Source organism: Alosa pseudoharengus, unplaced genomic scaffold (genome assembly GCF_046254945.1).
Source record: "Alosa pseudoharengus isolate Yale_2024_CS ecotype anadromous, Long Island Sound unplaced genomic scaffold, YU_APseudo_1.1 YU_APseudo_1.1_scf_5, whole genome shotgun sequence".
Taxonomy (NCBI): Eukaryota; Metazoa; Chordata; class Actinopteri; order Clupeiformes; family Clupeidae; genus Alosa; species Alosa pseudoharengus.
In genome coordinates this window covers 18141799-18162045 of record NW_027468837.1, presented here as the reverse complement: position 1 = coordinate 18162045, position 20247 = coordinate 18141799, and the positions used below count along the sequence as shown (strand labels likewise).

Sequence of the window (20247 nt, the reverse complement as noted above, 5' to 3'; positions counted from 1 at the left end):
ATTTCAGAGTTGCATGCGCCTGGCCAAGAAGAGAGACTCAAGTGCACAGCATCCAAAGCAGCTCGTGCTATCTGCTCGAGAGGACAGTAGAGTTGAAGCGGAGCGAATCAATTTTGTCGAGGGAAAAGCCTCGAAAATGTCAGAGTTTGTCGCGTGCAGTGCACGTTTTTCTTATTTAGAGCTCGCCCTAGAATCTTTGGAGGCAGGGAGAGTGTAACTTAATTTTACCAACGTTCAAAGTTGAACACGACATTTTCTTGTGATTGGTGTTTTTCTGTGGTCCTACACACCTCTGGTAATTAACTGAATAAGTACGTGCAGCTTGTATCATGCTGAAGAGAAGTAATGTTTCTGTTAAATGTCATCCTTAATGAGCTGTTATAGCTAGCTAATGTTAACGTTAGCCATATTCTCTATCCCACCTTGCTGCTTGGCACTTCAACATCGGGTGTTAACCTTACAGTCTATGGTGTTAACATTAAAACATCATATCTTGAAATATAACCAACTATCAATTTTGTCTGTGATTTTAATTAACATTTGTTACATTTTCAAATTCTATAGGAAACCATTGAGGATCTCTTGACTATTTTGTCCTGATTTTATACAAGAGTTAGGAGCGTTAGCTACTAAGCATAGAGTAAATTCTGCTATGGCTTCGAAGAGATCTCACTTGGAAGAAAATGGTAAGTTTAGCCTACAGAAGATATCAAAACAAGTGACCCTTTCCACAATTAATGTGTAACATTTATTCAATTCATGTTTATCCATCTCACCTCAATGACACTCAAATGACAGCAAAAAACAAAACAGCAAAGGCAAAAACAGGTTTTTGAATGTTTTGTTTGGCGAAGAGGACTAAAATCTACTGCACATCCTACTTCATTGGTCCTTGAGACTAGACCTACAACTTGATTGAATTCCACCTGTGCTCGAATTAGACATAATTAGTAAAGACACATTCTTGAAAGATTGTAGTATTTTGAGTAAAGCTTGAATGCATTAGCTAAAAGACTCCAATCTTTCAATAATCTTTCCCAAATCTTGACAAAGTCTTCTAAAGTACAGGTAGCATTAAACAGATCTGGGGATGTGTACGAGAACGTTTCTGAAGCATTGGGAGTGCCCAGCACATCACAACATGTGTGAAACTCAAAAGGGTCTGAAAACTGTCTGCACATGTATGTCACAATATTTATCAATTGCAATATCTTTAGGCATACAACCAGAGTACGTAGATGAACAGTGGCACCATGAAAACCTAACATAAGTGAAGTTAAACGTAAACACATTCAAGTAACATTTTGTTTGATTTCATTATCCAGATGACACCACAGCAGTAAGCAAAAGGAATAGACAGTTGATGTCAAATGAAGATTTTTTGCCAGGGTAAGGACTGTCTGTATAAATGTATTTGTATTTGATTCTATTACATGTCAATGCACTGTTTTGTATAGCCTAATTCTGTCTACTAAAACCACCGACAGGGAGAACTTCAGGACCATGATAGACCAGTTTGGAGGTACATAAGAAAACTCAAGTAGTTAAATTCGTCATTGAGTAATGTCCCTTATCTGCACTTGTTATTTTTTTTGGAAATAATTGCTAGATTACAATATTATGTTTTTGACAGCTAATGTAAACCAAGCCTTCCTGGCTAAGAAGAAACAACTTCATACCTTCACCAGTTCTTCAATAAAAACCAGCAACCAGAAGATGGTGCAACTGTGGCAGAACCAGCAGAGAGACAGGTCAGATTGCTTGTCCTCATGTGAGATTTTAATATGTGGTTTAACAGGTGGCTTTCACATAACGATTTTGAAATATTTTATAACAACAGTTCACTCAGTCAGTAACAAGTAAAAAAAATAATAATTCTGACTGCTGTTTTCAAGGGGTCAGCTGACACAAGACTACACCTCCCAGTTCAATGCTGTGTTTCAGCAATGGAAGACTGATGTGCAAAAGTCAAAAGAAATGGATGAGAAACTTGTGGTAGGTGAAGTGGCTCTCCATTGATGGCTTTCGCTACCTTCTAAGCATATGAGTGGTAAGGAATCTGACCATGTAATTGTCCCTATCAGAACATGTTCCAGCATCAGCAGAAGATGTTTCAGCACATGAGAGCAGCACAAGGACAGAGATTGAAGACACTAAAGCAGCTGATGGATCAGTATATACAGGTAATTAACGGCACACAATGTGGGTTATGGCAGTTTTGAGGGTTGTGCCACATTATGTCTATACGTTGATTGTAGTCTGCAGTTGCCTTCTCTGTTTTTGTGTCTTTTGTTAGACAACTGTTCTGTTGAGACATTGGCTCTCAATGTGTGAGCCACATTTGTGACAGCCTATTGTCATTGTCAAAACAGGATGTACATAGAAGTTTTAACCATTTTGGTTCAGTTGAATATAATTACAGTGCATGAAAATGCACTGTTCTGTTATCCGAAGTCGTCTTCTTCTTATTACAGTGCATGAAAATGCACTGTTCTGTTATCCGAAGTCGTCTTCTTCTTATTACAGTGCATGAAAATGCACTGTTCTGTTATCCGAAGTCGTCTTCTTCTTATTACAGTGCATGAAAATGCACTGTTCTGTTATCCGAAGTCGTCTTCTTCTTCTTATTATTATTATTATTACAGTGCATGAAAATGCACTGTTCTGTTATCCGAAGTCGTCTTCTTATTATTACAGTGCATGAAAATGCACTGTTCTGTTATCCGAAGTCTTCTTATTACAGTGCATGAAAATGCACTGTACTGTTCTTCCTAGGCTTCTTCTTATTACAGTGCATGAAAATGCACTGTACTGTTCTTCCTAGGCTTCTTCTTCTTCTTCTTCTAACGCAATTAATGCAGTAGAAACTTCATTCAAACTATGTTACGTAGGTCTTACTTAGGACATCTGGGCTTTGTATTTTTCATCTTTGTAACTTTTATACTTTTTAAACTATTCATTAAAAACTACTCAAAATTTCCCCATAGACTTAACATTGGGCTGATGACATCACAATCGGGCCGTTAAGCAATTAGAATCCTAGGCCAGGTGGCCAGGCCACCTGCACCCTATCCGTTTCTCAGGCTCATGCTCTACACATCCTGTTCAACTGTTTCCTCTGTCCACAACATAATTTAACCATTTAAACTATCCACCTATTTAACTGTTCAGTCATTCCAACTATATTAAACCTCATCTACCTAGCAAATAATTTAACCATTTAAACTATCCACCTATTTAACTGTTCAGTCATTCCAACTATATTAAACCTCACCTACCTAGCAAATAATTTAACCTTTTAAACTATCCACCTAGTTAACTGTTCAGTCATTCCAACTATATTAAACCTCATCTACCTAGTTCAGTCATTCCAACTATATTAAACCTCATCATGTTGGTTGCCAATTAGCACATCATCTGTTTTAACAATATATTTCACACCATATGTTTTGCATTTTCATGCACTGGTAATTCTCTGGAATTGCGTTTTTTAGGTCTTCTTCTAACGAAATTAATGCAGCTTCAACCGTTTAACGTAGAAACTTCAAACTATGTTATGTAGGTCTTACTTAGGACATCTGGGCTTTGTATTTTTCATCTTTGTAACTTTTATACTTCTTAAACTATTAATAACAACTATTCAAAATTCCCCCATAGACTTAACATTGGGCTGATGACATCACAATGGGCTAATTAACTTGATTTGCACCTGTATCAACTTCCAGCTGCTCAACTAAGCCCCATCAAAGAGCCAGTTAAACTGATTGATTGATTGATTGATTAAACTATTAATTAAAAACTATTAGGCCTTTATGACATCACAGCAATTAGAATCTTGTGCCAGGTGGCCAGGCCACCTGCATCAACTGTCAGTTTCTCAGGCTTTAAGCATACAGTCTCCTTCTCTTAAGACTACACATCCTGTTCAACTGTTTCAACTGTTCAGTCATTCCAACTATATTAAAGGAACCATATGTAAGATTGTGGCCAAAACTGGTACTGCAATCACTTTCAAATTACTGTAGAGTGGTGTATCCCCTCCCCCTCCCCCCTGACTCGAGGTTGCCAACCCGGATTAGAGTTTTCAACGGGTCGGGTCGACCCGACAAACCCGACGGGACCCGTAGGTTCGGGCCGGGTTTGGGTCGAAAATATACGCAAATGACTCGGATCAGGTCGGACCTTGGGCTTAATCTTTTCTGCTCAGTGAAAAAAAAAACATTTAGCCTATTAATCATCGCAGCTGTTCACCGTAAAGAAAGTTTGCTGCTGCGTGCAACGTGCATCATGGAGAGGGGCGGGGGCAGACCTGCCGCTGCGTGCACACCTTTAGCCTGGAGAAGAAGATGGAGTTGTTGAAAAGTAGGCTAAACTTGCCGCAGGTGAATTCACCATCGCTACTACAGGAGTGGGAAAATCAGAGGTCTGGAAAGTATTTGGAGTGGTGCTGGATTCTGATGGAAATTCTACAGGTTATGTGCGATGCTCAAAATGCAAGGTGCTGATGAAATATGTGACCCTGCAAGGCGAAACCAGTCGCTTTGGTAAAATTTACAAAATTAATTTATTGTGCTCATATGAACGGACATAAACTAAGCTTTCCAACGATATGTATATCGAGGGTATTGCAAAAAGTATCGCTAAGATAACCGCATCCAAAGTTGGAAAGAAGAAGAGGAGAAAATCACCATTTTAAGTAAATTGTTACGCTAATTTGTTGAATCTTCACCTAAATAAAGTCAGGGTTTAACAGTCAAAACGTAGCCTAAGCTTATGTTTTACGTCGGGCCGGGTTCGGGCGGATAATTCATGTTGATGTGTCGGGTTACATCGGGTCCGGGCTTTAAAAGCCACAGGCCGGGTCGGGTCGGGTTATAATTTTCAGGCCCGTTGAAAACTCTAACCCGGATGCCAAAACATTATTGACTTTGTGATTAGTAGATAGGTGGAGGGTGGCGCATCAGGCCAAAACACAACATGACATGACAAAACACAACATCAACATCAGTTGAGGGCTGCAACTTTTTAAATGACAATATCCTGGCCGGACTACTGTTGTCAGTGATATAAGTATTTGAAATGAACATGATTTCTTAATGTCTAGTGACATATCAGGGCCATTTTATGATTAATTGAAATACATTTCTTACATACGGTTCCTTTAAACCTCATCTACCTAGCAAATAATTTTACCATTTTAACTATCCACCTATATTAAACCTCATCTACCTAGCAAATAATTTAACCATTTAAACTATCCACCTATTTAACTGTTCAGTCATTCCAACTATATTAAACCTCATCTACCTAGCAAATAATTTAACCATTTTAACTATCCACCTATTTAACTGTTCAGTCATTCTAACTATATTAACTCATTGAGTGCCAAAAACGTAATATTACGTTTTTCCTTCCCATGCGTTGAGTGCCAAAAACGTAATATAACGTTTTTAGCTTTTTTTTTTTAATTACGAAACTAGACACTCTAACACACCTTATATGTGATTTTGGGAACTCTGTGATGAATGGAAATGAAATATATGACGATCGAAAACTCATGAAAACGCACAATCTGGACATTTTATCTGGACATTTTATCATAACTCGTTTGCCGCTTTGGGTCGAATCAGTGACGCATGCACGTCAGGTCAAAACCAGGCCATTTTCGTGGGTCTATCACTAGGTGGCAGTCTCGCCAGGTCTCGCTGATCACTTCCCGGAAAGTTTACACAAGTAAGTAACAGGCAACACTTCATATTTCATGAAAGATGTTATATCTCCATTTTCTAGAAAAAACAGCGATTTTGATGAAAACTAGCCACTGTTTAGCTTGGGATTTCTCAGGAACAGAGGCGTGTAGAAATACACGGTTTGCACCCACAGAATACACAGAATATGCTGTGGCTATACAAAAATCATCAACAATGGTCTAGATTGCTGGCACTCTAGGACAAAGCTCCCGAAAACAGCTTGGCATTCAATGAGTTAAACCTCATCTACCTAGCGACCAATATAGTTTGTTTTTACTCTGTATGATATTTTACATCATATTTTTTGCATTTTCATGCACTGTATTTCCTTCAGGAAATGCATTTCTAGTTATTATTATTCTTCTCACCAAATATCTGCGTCTAATTCAGCTTCAACCGTTTAACATAAAAACTTTGTTTAAACTTTGTAACGTAGGTCTTGAAAAGGACACTTGAGGAATGTATTTTTCACTTTTGTAAACATTATACTTTTTGAGATATTAATAAAAAACAAGCTTTTTATTTGTTTTTTTTAGATTTTGCATTGGCACTATGACATCACAATGGGCTAATTAACTTGATTTGCACCTGTATCAACTTCCAGCTGCTCAACTAGGCCCCATCAAAAAGCCAGTTAAACTGATTGCACCTGTATCAACTGCTTTCTGCTCAACTAGGCCAACTCCTTCTGTGTATCTCCAGTATATCCTGTGTACAAGGATATAAGGCACATTCCATCCAACTTTCTATCCATTCATCCTCTTCAAACCATTCACTCATCCACCCATTAAACTATCCCATCAACATCCATTAAACAATCTGCCTACCAACATCCATTCAACTTTCTGTCTATCAACATCCATTACACTATCTACATTTAACGTTTAAAGGAGAATTCCGGTGTGATATTTATCTAAAGTGTGTTGAAACATGATACCGAGTTTGAACGTATGTCTCATAGCTCACCTCGGCTTGTCCCCTGCACTCAGAAATCTGGCGCTGGTTAGCCAATGCTACCAACACAGTGTTTCGTTGTGGTACCTAGGGCATCGGCCTAGCCATGCAAATAAATCACTGTTTTACACCATTTACGAGGCTCAAAGTAGCTCCATACTTCATTGGTAGACTTCCAAGGGCCTTGACATTTAAAACAAGACATGGAGAACTTTGAAAAAGCACTGGTAGTTTATTTACAAGACGATTTATACAGACAGTACCTTAAGGAATTTTACCGTTCGACGCCATCTTGAATTTAGTCACGATAAGTCGAGCGACGAGTACGAACGAACAGGTATGATAAGGGATCAGATTCCAAAAATAATTCAGTGGAAATGCATGGATTCAGTTGCTTCCAGTAGCAGCAACTGGAATCCATGCATTTTCACGGAATTATTATATTGAGCCTCCTACATGGTTTAGTTCTTGTGGGCTTGTGAACTGAACAAAATTGACCCCCCCCCCCCCCGTAAAACTGGCTGTATCTTGGAAAGTATTGATCTTACATAAAAGTAATTTTACAGTGTGTCTCCTGGGTAACATAGGTACACCTGGTAATTGTTTCAGAATTTTTTAAGACCAAAGTGCATAGGCCCTGGTTGAATTGCCGTGGAATGACCCCTATTAAATAATTTAACTATTTAAACTACTCAACTAACTGTTCAGCCATTTCAACTGTCAGTTGTTATCAAATATGACTCCTGCTAACTGTTTCCTCTGCCCACAACTGTGTACAAATAAAAGTTTGTTTTGAATTTTATGTTAATATACAGTAGGCCTATGTTTTGCATTTTCATGCACTGGTAATTTCCTCGAAATTACATTTTGTAATTGTAGATGAAATCCAACACTGAATAACTGAAAGACCATGTTAGAACAGGTGTCAGCCTTAATGATGCGTTCAATAGTAGTGTTTTAACAAGCACTAGTATCTAGTCGAGGTAATAAGAGGGTGAATATGCAGGAATTACTATGTAGCTAAATACCGGCTATACACAGAGACTTTAGGCTATACCATGTTCATACAGTACGACATGGTCAGTCAATGTTAACTGACTGAACAGCTTTTGTTGTTCATGGTGGTAGAGTCTGCAAGAAGTGGAGAAAACACACAATGAGGAGCAGGGAACCCTCCTGGCTGATTTACGCCAGGAGATGTCCGCCTACCAGAAGAATATGCTCATAGTCACTGTGAGTAGCAACATGTCAACATATTTTACTCTGACCTCAAAGGGGCAGTCCTTGACCATACTTGGTAGCACATTTGGTCAAATTCAGTGCAGTTCTCCTCTCAGTTCAATGTATGTGCTCTGTGGTGGCTTCTACAATACTGTAGGACTCTCAGTTTGAACCATACACTATTCCAGCCCATCAACACATTGGGACAGGTGAGGTGTAATTTCAATGGCTGTTGAGCCAACAAGGATCACTAGGATTAATGACTGACTTAAATAACTTAAATACATACAGAAGTAAAAGAAAGAATGTAGAGTGAAGACAGTTTCCATTCATGTGTTGTGTGTGTGTGTGTGTGTGTGATGTGTGATGTGATAAACAGCAACAACAGGAGATGGCATCTGTACGCAAGTCCTTGCAGTCCATGCTGATGTGATATCCTTGGGGAGCTACTCTGTATTTAAATTGAACTCAGAGGATTTCATGTATGCTGTATTTATTTATTTATTTAATTAAGAAAAGTAAAGAATGTCATGATACAAATGTCTTGAGTGGTTTGTAATATCACAAAATTGCTTTATCTAGTGTGAAGAGTGGCAGCGCATCACATTGAAGTTAATGTGAATTTGATCAATGTCTGTTGTGTTAGTTTTAACACACAATGGGCCCGAGTTCAGTGGCGATATAGCAGCGCGAAGCTACGTCAAGGTGGGGATTTTGAAATGGCCGAGATCTCTACGATGAAGTGAAATTGAATAAACCAATGGCATGCAACCAGTTTTAAATTCTGATCTATCTGTCTTTTATTAATTAACTTCGGCCTGAATCTGTCCACTTTGTGCGTCTGACTTTGCTCTGGCCACAGTGCGCATGCACTCAGCAAAATACGCTGTCAAACGTCGCCCAATGTGTGTAAATAAAAAAAATAATATAAAAAAAACTGTTGGTGTTTTTATAGAACAAATTAAATGAAACCAAGTGTTATCATAAATATAGCTATCTTTATTTTTACAGGTGCTTTTTTATTCCAAAATGAGAGAACAGCAACTCTTACAAACCAATAGAGACAGAAAAGTCAGCTTGCCATATTTCGCCAGAAACAGTCAGCACACAATGTAAAGTCATTTCTTTTAAAAGGAAAAGCTGTACACAGAAGTAGTTATCATTGCCCTGCCATAAATTTGACAGGCTTTAGTGGAACACCTAAACATTCTGTGATGTTGTCATGTTTTCTGATTGAGTTAAAGACACTACAGCAGGCCATAATGTATATGAAACAGCCTACACATTTCAACCACTCAAAACAGCCTCAGTTTTATGTACAACTTTACTTCCTTACAGAATATTTGGCCTCCATAAACAGAATATATTACGACTATGACATAAGTGTTAGCCCATTCAGTAGTTGCCTGTGCTAACATATTATTTAATAATTCATCTAATGAATTAAAATGTATCGATATACCCTCAAAGAAAACAAAAAGCTAAAAACCAAATTAACAGACACAGATGATGGGCAAGCATGCCATGCAAAACACAAATAAACCTCTATAAAGAAGATTTAGCTTGTTAATGCCATTCCAGTGAGATGGCCATAATCCATGGACATTTGTCCAAAAAAACAAAACAATGAAAAAAGTTTCATGTTGGGTGACTGCTTGTGATGGTAGTGACAAACATGTAGGCTAGTTTTCCAAGATATTCAGGATACAGGTCTGTAACAGGCATATTTTTTCTCCATCAGTTTGATCAACCCAACATTTATACTTTCACCAGTAAGATACACACTATAGGCATTATATGGATGAGGCAGAAAAGTATGCTCACAAACAGATTCAACAGGGCTGGTAGCAGCATTTGCAAATGAACAGGAAGAACTGCATTGTTATGTAATGGATAGATTGTCACATGTCTGTTCCTCTCATCTGTGGGTTCATGCAAACACGGTTAAGCATTTTTGAGTATACCTGAGCTTGGCCATCTAGAAACAAACTAAAAGGGTGGGGGAGAAATCAAGCAATTTCTCAGTACCAACAGGAGTAATAACAAGCTTGATAGGTATGAACTTGAAACGTTAACCCAAGATTTAAGGATAGTTCAAAACTACATTTAAGGCAACAGTTATAATAATAATAATGTTTAAGTACTGACCTATAAGCGACAATACAGAAAAACAAAACAAAACAATATGTGCCCAGACACGCAATCTCTCAGTTCCATTACAATAGTATATCATAATTAGTCCTGCCAATATGACATCACATATGGTTCTATGGTTCGAAACAAGAGAAAAGCCACGCCATGAGACCCTGGAGCACTTGTTAGTATATTTCTGTGTAAGCAATGTGCGTATGCAACGATTAATACAAGACATCAACATGTACGGCATAGCTACTATAATTTTACCTTTCCTTCCACTTACAATTCTACAATTCTAGTATGTGCCAAAGAGTTTCTTTGTTTGCCGAACAGTGGACGAGAATGCTACAAGCAGCATGTTTTAAATGTTATGAAATAAAACAAATAACAGATGTTGGGTTTGCACTAGAAAGTAATAATGCACAGAACATGCAGTATCAGAGACACAACAAATGTGAGGAAAGAACGTCTGGTGATCAGAGCTTCATGCTGGGTCATCAGTGCATATATATTTTTAAATATCCTCACACACTTACACTCACTATCTGGTCATCTTTACTACTGTTTTCAACAACAACAAAAATGTTCCCATCAGCAAAACTGATATGAGTGAGAAACCAAATTAATTTTGTTCTTAAATAAATTAGTCAATTTAGCAAAATAACACTCTGCTACTTTATTTGAACTTTAGAATCCATTCAGCATTTTAGGCAGGAAGCAGTAGTGCAACATGAATAATGTCAGGCACGCAAAGCAATGGTTTCTTTTTTTTTTAGAAAAAGAGAAAAAAAATATATATAAGAAAAGGGATACATTTGATGCAGCAGGAGTAACAAAGAAACAAATAAATTGCATACAGTATAATGGAATATAACTGAATATCATGTCCAGAGCAGCACAGATTAACAATAATGAATGCAAAACACTGCAACATCTTGTATGTTTCACAGGGAAGGGCAGTTTGATTATATTTACATAATATGTCTACATTTTAATTGTGAGGACTTGTCACTGCCATAAGTGTGAAGTGTATGCAGCAACTGTTGTAGAAACTACATTTCCATTTCCGAATGACATGCAACACAACACAAGTGTGATACACCAACTATTCAAATGGATTTCCAAATAATACTTCTCAAAAACCCACGACACAAGTGAAATACATGTTGCCTGGTGTGAAAATCAACTTCAATTTCAGAGATATCACAACTGGCACATAACAGTTGTTCACAAAAATGGAAATACATTTGTTATCTACTTTTACTTAGTCAGTTTTCAATGGGCAAATTCTTAATATTTCCATAAACTGGTTAATTTTGTGTGTACACTATGACATTTCTCAACAATTGTTTAGCTGATATACTGTAAGCCAATGTAATTTGATTTAACATTCATACCCTCCGTTTAGGTAAAAAAAAGCTTAGAAGAAGGCCAGGGAACCTATAATTTTATCAGTTGTTAAAGCCTGGATGATTATATGCAGATAATGGTTAGAATATAGCACCTAGTACTCAGACAGTTCCTTACTATTGAAAACTATATCAATTTACTCTGTCCCACATTAAGAGATCTAAAGGGCATGTGAATCTGATTTAAATTACATCTTTTTGGTTAATGTGTTTTGTGATACGCATGAGAAATGAGCAGATCAGTAACACAGGATGCACATTAACATTGATGGAGGAAATAAATAACACGTCTAACAAAATCCTCCTGGGAAAGACCTTATTGTTAATTTGCATTAGCGATGCTCAGTACTCTACCCTGTCCTGGACAAAAAGAAAGCAAAACAGAGCAATAGAAACAAGTGTACTCATCATATAGCTGGCAGTGGAGATTGATCACTGAATAGGTGCCATGGTCAGTGGCTTGATTTTGAAGACAAAGATGTGAAGATGGGAGGCAATCTGATTGCAAACACTGACACAGTAACGCACCAGATCGAAGAACGAAAGAATCTGCCAATGGAGATGAAAATGCACCAGTTTGTCTTTTGATTTCCATAACATAAAAGATTTCATTAAGAATGACTAACTGATGGTACTTATAAGATAAAGCTCTATAAAAAAATGTAAGATGTGGAAACATATAAGCTCTTTCACGTCAACAGATATCATGAATTGTTATAAATACAGCAATACCTACATATGAACACTGAGAATGACGGTAAAAGCTAAATAACAGTGCAAATATTAGCTTATTTCCAAGATCTCTGTATAATAAAATTAATGCAACCAGTTTATGATCACAACTGCAAAGTCCCTAGTCCCTGGGAAAGTTCCCATTTTGGAGAAAGCTGAAACTTCGAATGTGCCTCAAAAGAATTGCAGGAGTGATTATTAACTTACCAGGGCGATCCAAAGCACCAAATATTCATCAATAAAACTATTGAAATACTGGTCCAAAAACAGTAGTCCAGGGCCAAGAAATGCTACGTCATGAAGATGCATTTCACTTTTTGTCATATGAGCAACCTACCACAGAAAGAAAGAAACAGTTGACTACACTCTGCACATTTCTACACAAGCCCTGTATACTTACTGAGACAAAGATAAACAGTATGTGATTTTTAGATTCAGGCAACTTTAGCTCATAATAAAAGTTATTAAATATCTAATGAGGTAAACTTACCACTAATTTGTTAGTGATCTTGGCAGACACAAAGCCAAATGCCAATATATACAGACATGGATGTTTTTCAAAAAGCTGAATAGCTGATTTTTTATAGATCATCATAGCCAGGATTATAACAGAACCTATGTGAAGGACAGGGGAGAGGACACTTGTTCCCTACAACAAACAAAACAAGATCACACTGGTCGTCACACTGCAGGTAAAAATCCAACATATGAATAAAACATCAGGAAATGTCAACTGAAAGACTACTTACCGCTATTGTGGATCCATTTTTGCCCACACCTCCAGTAAATATAACCCGGAAGTAATTAGTACAGGAAAAGATAACCCCGATGAATGTACATATGGCGGGAACTATTTTCATTTGAATGTTAATTATAGGGATCTGTGAAAGGGAATGAGATAGGGGATCAGAGACACATTCATTCACATCACAGTTACAAACTGAATGGACATATATCCCAGTTCAATAAATTGACACATTTAGCCTAAGGGGGGGGGGGGGTCAAGCAACATTGTTATCCACCAACAATGTAGAAATGATTTTGCTCACTACAAGCAATCAAAGTTAAGTTGTATCGTTAGTATGTCATCGCTAAATGGCTAAATCAGCAATCCATTGCAGCTTAAGACAAAAAAATTAAAACAAATTCCCTCAGAAAATGTCAGAGTTAGTGAAAAAGAGCACAGAATTACCGGAGACTGCCAAAAAGCGGATCCTCCAATGGCAGCCAGCAAATACATGATAATAATGAAGATTTGCACTTCAGTCACATCAATGCTGAGCGGGGTATAAAGAGCAGAGGGGATTGAGAGCATGGATTAGAACAGTAATTAACTCTGTCCACAAACACACAGCTGCCCCGTACTCTGGTCAAACACAGACTGGAGCGTCCATCTGTAACGCTGCACCATTAGACCAGGCTTTCCATTCCAGTGCTTCAGCCAACCACTCCAATCACAACACCACCCAGCCAAATCTTATGAACTTCAAATACACATTAATTTAAGACTAATAAATTAAACATCAGTACTTAAGCAAAGTGCTGGCTGTGATCACAGAGAAGAGGTTAAAAAAAAAGTGATTTTTCAGAAATTTGCTTTTGTGCCATGCAGAGCAACAATCTGTGTTGGACAGAATAGGCGGAGTTGCCTATTACTACTTGTTAAGCAGCCCAAGGAGGTGGCAAACGGCATTACAAAGGCGCTAAACTTTTACCGTAATGTTCCAAAACCTGGGGCCAACAATGGCTGTGAACATCTGCAACAAGGCTAGACAGATCTGTGCCTCTGTTACATCAAATCTGGCCAGTGTATAAAAGAGACTGAATCAGAGCGGAACACTCTCCCAAAACAATGTCTAAGTGTCTAAGTGTCTCTTGACACAAGATGCAATGCATTGCACTGAATGATGTATTTGTTTTCCAAAACACACCCACCTCCTCCAATTCCTGAGCGGTTCACAATGTTTTCAGATGGAGAAACCCCTAATTTTTTCATTTTTTAAAAAAAGTTATCACACAATACCTATTTACACAACAGACTTGTGTGTATAGACTATACCAATAGTTATACATTTTAAGCCCTTATTTATATAACAACTACCCTCCTTGAGGCCCCCAGTGTTCACACTCACATGCCAAAACGCAGGGTACCGGAGACATAGGTTTGCCAGTGGGCACAGTAAAACATGAACATGCCCGCAAAGCAGCAGAAGAACATCCAGTCGGGGTTCGTGCCCAGCTGCACGGCAATGCTGGTACCCAGGACTACAAACACTAGAAGAGAGGGCAGAGCGAGAATTTAATGCCGTGGTGGTCCTACGCCACCTACAGGATCCTTTAGACTACAGCAACAGTGGGCAGTATCCAGCACAGTAGCCTACCTGTGGACAGGGAGTCACAGCCATGATCAAAAAGCTCTCCCAGTGGTGAACTGCTGTTAGTGCGCCTGGCCTGCTTTCCATCAATGGCATCCAGCGACTGGTAAATAAACAGGCCCACGGCACAGAGCAGATATGCCCACAGTGGCGCCTGAAGAAAAATGGGAATCATTAGTAAGCACACCGTGCTAGGAACTGACATGACTGCTGTGATTTCTGTGTGACACAATCAGTTTTATTGCATGATTAATACAAATGATAAGATTAGATTAGATTCTATGTCCTTCCTAACAAAGGAAGCACATGAGTAATTGTAATGTTACCCATTTAAGATAGTGAGCAATACAATGGCTTTGTCATTGACCATGTTAATTGTTATTCATATTTCTTTGCATAACTAATAGTTGCCATCTGTTTTGACAAGGAGTAAAACCCTGTTATGCAAGCTCTTTAAAGGGGTTACACAAATATGAAACATGCGGCTCCTCATTTACAAGTTACTGAGCAACCACTGAAGCAGGCCAAGATATTCAATCTGCTATGACGTCAAATACTCGACGTCAAATCCTCTGTGTAACAGAAAAAAGGATGCTTCCTATGTTTAGCATTTCCAGTATGCACTGAACTAGAAACAAGGCTTTTCTTGAAAAAAACCTGAAAAGTACACATAAAGAAACTAGAAGTCATAATGTATGATTTATCAGTCACTGATCACATTCTTGATATGCCATTAGTCTATTTCGGGAACTGTACTTAAAGATAACCTTTGTCCTATAAACCTAGGGCACTGCCTCCCCTAAAGCTATCAGCTAGAAATTGGCATAATCTTTACAGACAGTGATCTTTTAGCAATTTTCTCCTTATGCCAAAGTAATTTGCCCCACTCCCCTTTTGTCTCACCTACTCCATTTCAAAGCCTCCAACAACTGGTCTCATCAACAAGCAATGTCTTTAGATTGTATAGCAGACAGGAACCAACCTGAGTTAGCACAAATACTCTATGTTGCATAAGGCTTAATCTCTGCAGATTTAAGTGCTGCAGAGCAGCCAAGTACTGCATTCTTGGAAACTGGAACTTTCGCTTTGCTCTCCACTTATGTGCCTGAGTTACCTCAACCTTTGTCCTACAGAGGAAATGTGAGGGGCGTATGACATAGAGATAGGGTTATTTTTAGAGGAAAAACAACAGATGCAAGTAAAAGTTTCATGTCTTCATTCTAGGTCGGCTGGCTCTGTAGACCTAATTTGACATCGTAGGCAAAAGTTTAAGAACACATATTGGGGAGGTGAACCCTTCTTAAGGTCAAACCCTACCAGCTTGGCAAAACTGACTCCATGCGTCCCTGGCAAAGACATTATAGGACCCATTACTGAAGGACCTCGGGGCAAACGATACAGAACATGATATCCTGATCACTTGCAGACTAACTGCAGTTCCAGATTTCTCAACATGCAGATTTCTCAGTTTTCTCAACCTGGTGCTTCTTCCAAATGATTTCTGACAGCATATATGCCATTAATATACTGTTGTTTATTTGTTGTGTTGCTAAAAGTTAACCTTAGATTTTCTTAGATGGGGAAAGCCTGCATGCACAATGCTTAAAATATGCTATAACGTGCATATTAAGTGTTCTCCACTTAGTATATTACATGATAGGACATGCTTGCGCTGGGCCAACAGTATCAGATGTAGACTATGTTTGCAACCTGAGAGGGGTGACCACGCGGTATGTGTCAAGAAAAGAAAGCCTGAGGTATTTTGGAGGCTCTACCCCCGCCACAGCAGAGTAAACAAAGTGGCAGATAAAAAGTGTTACCACACATCATTTGTTCATTAAAAGAATAAATAAATTAATTCAGTTTGCACAAACACATTAAGAAGTTCAGAGCAAGCTGAATTTTTTACTTTTTTAAATGTTGAAAAGGGCAAATATAGCCATCACGCTTCACATCAGTACAGCAAAGAGGATAATTATACCTATGCACCCACCCTCATCACTTATTGAAGGTAGGTCCTACAAGCTATGTGATACAGCCTACTGAGCACAATGGGAGATTTTTATGAACAGCACAATTTTTTAATTGTTGAATACCGGTAATCCCATACAATCAATGTTATTCACATGTCTACATGAGGAAGGATTTTTATTCAATAGCTATTTTACCAGCTGAAATGAAATGTTGCTTTATGCCAAACCAGTTAGCACCAGAGTTGAATATCAGTGTACATTTCAGTGTAAAACAGATAGCCTAACAACAGCTATTCCTGCCGGACCAAAGTTACAAGGCTGTCTGCTCACAGACTATAGGGGGAAGCGAGACGGCCATCATTCAACCCGGAAAAAGTCATATAACCATTCCAATGACTCTGAAGCTGTTAACGAAATTGTTAAATTAAGCTAAACTGCATAGCAAAAAAACAGGATCCCTCCTGCATGGAAAAAACGTTCCTTATAACTTAGAACATGACAAATGACTCTTTATAATAATGTGCCAAGTGAGACCATAAGAGACCAACTGAAAACCTCTTCCTATTTTCCCCTTGCATAAAATGCTATAACATGCTTCCTGGCATACCTGTTCAGTGGCAGTGGGGCAGTAATAGACTAGCACCAGGGTGGTGAAGACATTGGTGGCCAGGCCCACGATGGTGATGAGGTTGGGCGCGATCCAGGCGGGCATGCAGCACACCAGCCACTCCCAGTAGCGCTGCATGATGGGCTCCAGCAGGGAGCGGCCGGAGCTGCTGTAGCGGTGCTCCTCCAGCCGCTTGAGCTGGTGGCGGGAGAGTGGCGGGGACGGCAGCTCCACCAGCCGGCGCAGGGCGCTGGGAGCCAGCCAGCACGAGGCGTCCATGCCCTGCTGCAGGTGCGGATACTGATGCTGATACACCGATGACAGCGGTGGCTCCCGGTCACGCTCCCGTCCCCCACGCCGACCCCGCATCCCAGCCCCGGCCCCCGCCTGCCCACTCATGGCCCTGCTATGCTGCTCTGCCTGAGCCTGCCACCTCCCGATGCTCCAGTTGGGGATCCACAGTGGGGCCCGAGACCACCTGTAGCAGGGTGAGCAGTGAGTACGTAGAAGATGTTCTTAGAAACTTGACATGTTTTTGACAGCTGGCAGTGGTACAGACAGTGTTACAAACAGCCTTGATTGTCAACACAGAGCTTTACCTGTTCTCCCACTTCGGAGTTACACAACTCTGTGCCACACCCCTATAGACACGCTATACAGTAGGACTGGATGGATCTTCACTGAGGTAATTACCACCTACCTCCTGCAAATGACAAGATGAATGTAGATTAGTTATTAGGCTATAACAGGACTGATAGTGACTGTGATACAGAACACAATGATGACCCAGCAGTTAAAACTATTATGATGAGTAGACAAGGATCTCTCTGGTGTAGCAAATATGGCTGTACTGTATGCCATGGTAGTGAGAACATCTAAATCCCTGACTTGTTATGAATACAGCCCAAATTCATACTAACCCTTCAAGGTTAAGACTAGGTTACATTTGACAGTCAAAATATCAATTGTCAATTCATCAAAAATGCATGTATGAATATCAAGCACGTTTCAATCTGGTGACGTGGCTTCATCTTCTGAAATTACGGTTGCTTTGGTATCATCCTGGCCATGTCATGGGTTTAAGATTCAAGACCATCCAATTGGGTTGTTTACTAACACTAAAAACAACAGACCATGACTAAGGTAGCTAGCTATGCTATGCTATACAAACAAACCATCGGTGGGTCAAGGTGTCAGCTACCTTGGGTAATTATCAAAAAGACAATGTAAAATATATTATGTAGCTAGCTAAATTGCACCGTTACCAACACTCCGAGCAAGAAACAGCTGTTAATCACTCCTTGATTAACTCTCAAATGGCAACCTTATGGCCACCATCATACAGCACAGCTCATGTGTTTCTGATACATTGTACAAAGACAGATATAGACCATGACCACGAAATTAACTTGCAAGTTAGATATACGGATAGTTAGGTTACAGTATTCATATATAACGTACATATTTACAGGCTAACTATTAAGTAAATTAGCTATGCTAGCTAACCTAGCGAGCTAGCTATAACACAGGAACCCTTGAAAGCCAGCAAGATAGATACCTCCTCCGCCATAACACTGCATTGAATATATTCTTCATTCAGCTAATGTTCGTGTGTTGCACACGTATCTGATCTATGTCCAACATGTATAATCCCTTCATTCTAAAAAAGTTAGCTGCGCTTGCTAAATCTACGGCAACACAGTCCTTTTCCCCGGCACGACACCAGAGTCCTGCTGTCACTGACCTGACAAAATATAAAGAAGTGCACTCCAAAATGATCGGACAGTCGACGTATACAGAGAAATAGCCGGTAACTCCTCGATCAGGTATAGTCCACAGGGTTGGTTTGAGACATGGGCAGATGGAAAAGCCCAAATCATACACCAAGGTATGGATCAACAACACATCGACATCGCAGTAGAATTCGCTACTAGTTCGAAGAACACCGGTCACTTCCGTCGCAGTTGAAGACCTGAGGGCGATGGTCTTCGGCTTTGATTCATGGGCGTCATGTATGCGCACATTTTAGTCGGATTTCTAATGTTAGAGTAGTCGCAATTCAGCCTGCGGCTCGATGTTGCAGAGACGTATTTCTGTGGTCTACATGTTAGAGGGGGTCGGAGATTTCTCCCCCTGGAAATTTTGAAATTCTGGCTGCTAAACATACCATTTCAATGCAGTTTGGAAGGGACAGAAACACCTTAACAGAGCAAACAGCAACCCTCATCTATCTGAGGACTAAGCTAAAGTATCTATTTTGTAAGTTAATGTAAAACACATAGGTTGGTGAAAGAACTGTAAGCTCAAATTCAGCTCATTAAAGTGTAAGCTCATTAAAGCATGTTTAGACACAAACATTACACTTAGGCGTACTACACATGATTTTAAAAACAGTACCATTGCAGTTGTTATGATTTGATTGATATGTGACCTAAGAACAATCTTACATTAAAAAAGTTGCTGAGGTCTGACTTTGTAGTCTAGTCGTGATCCCCATAGGTCCAGTAGTAAACCCAGAAATGTTGAGTACCCTAAAGTTTTAATGCAGAAATGTCATCTAGTGGGTGGAAGTCAACTTGGTTGCCTAAAGTTGCACTTTGGGCAATTTGCATAATTAGCATAAATAGGCAATTAAGGCGAGGCAGTACAGGTGAATAGGGTAAAATATTTAAATAATAGATATCACCATGAAACTTTCTGAGTTGATTACTTATGTTAAGATGAGAAAAAAATGTATTGCATGCTTTTTATATTTTAATGTTTACATATGCAAATGAGGTGCTATCTAATTTGCTCTAATGCTCTAATTTGCATACACACAAAAGCAGATAGTGTGATAAAGCCAGGCTCAAAATTGTTTTTCCAAGGTAAACACGTATACTTGGGGGGTGAGTTGGTGAAAACCTTTAAGAAACTTGGTAAGAAGGCAGTGTTGACCTATGGACAGACAGATTAAGAAATTAAGTGTGCCATGCGAAACTAGAAAAGCACTCCGAGAGTGCAGACCTCCGCCAAGCGAAAACATAACCGCCTCCTGGATCCAGACGGTGATCCGGATCACTCCCAAACTTTTTGAGTTATCTTGCAAAC

The 20247-nt window shown here is 39.2% G+C and overlaps 2 protein-coding genes across 3 annotated transcripts; one reads left to right on the top strand and one right to left on the bottom strand.

Moving 5' to 3' along the window:
• The first annotated feature begins 1492 nt into the window (after positions 1–1492).
• LOC143104799 (synaptonemal complex protein 3-like) lies at positions 1493–8391 on the top strand. Its single transcript, XM_076269104.1, has 6 exons — positions 1493–1522; positions 1634–1751; positions 1896–1995; positions 2085–2183; positions 7833–7937; positions 8305–8391. The coding sequence occupies exons 1-6, from the start codon at positions 1504–1506 to the stop codon at positions 8356–8358; spliced, it is 495 nt and encodes a 164-aa protein (XP_076125219.1). The 5' UTR covers positions 1493–1503; the 3' UTR covers positions 8359–8391.
• Positions 8392–8903: 512 nt separating this feature from the next.
• Positions 8904–19112, bottom strand: cept1b (choline/ethanolamine phosphotransferase 1b). 2 transcript variants are annotated; one of them, XM_076269103.1, is made up of 10 exons: positions 18902–19112; positions 17757–17860; positions 17158–17635; positions 14584–14731; positions 14335–14476; positions 13918–14002; positions 12952–13083; positions 12693–12851; positions 12410–12535; positions 8904–12019 (listed from the first exon to the last, which is right to left on the bottom strand). In XM_076269103.1, exons 3-10 carry the CDS (start codon positions 17554–17556, stop codon positions 11903–11905), a joined length of 1308 nt encoding a protein of 435 aa, XP_076125218.1. In that variant the 5' UTR covers positions 17557–17635; positions 17757–17860; positions 18902–19112; the 3' UTR covers positions 8904–11902. The 2 variants fall into 2 exon arrangements, with proteins under 2 accessions (XP_076125218.1, XP_076125217.1); XM_076269102.1 differs by lacking the exon at positions 13918–14002 and adding an exon at positions 13395–13479.
• Positions 19113–20247: the final 1135 nt, after the last annotated feature.

Excerpts from the sequence above, each read along its gene's own strand:
- cept1b (XM_076269103.1), bottom strand. The coding sequence starts at position 17,556 with ATGAGTGGGCAGGCGGGGGCCGGGGCTGGGATGCGGGGTCGGCGTGGG. Across the intron at positions 14,732-17,157 it reads GCCCCACTGCCACTGAACAG|GCGCCACTGTGGGCATATCT; the intron begins GTATGCCAGGAA and ends ATTTTTCTTCAG. Across the intron at positions 12,020-12,409 it reads TGGTGCTTTGGATCGCCCTG|ATTCTTTCGTTCTTCGATCT; the intron begins GTAAGTTAATAA and ends CTCCATTGGCAG.
- LOC143104799 (XM_076269104.1), top strand. Across the intron at positions 1,752-1,895 it reads CAGAACCAGCAGAGAGACAG|GGGTCAGCTGACACAAGACT; the intron begins GTCAGATTGCTT and ends GCTGTTTTCAAG. Across the intron at positions 7,938-8,304 it reads AGAATATGCTCATAGTCACT|CAACAACAGGAGATGGCATC; the intron begins GTGAGTAGCAAC and ends TGTGATAAACAG.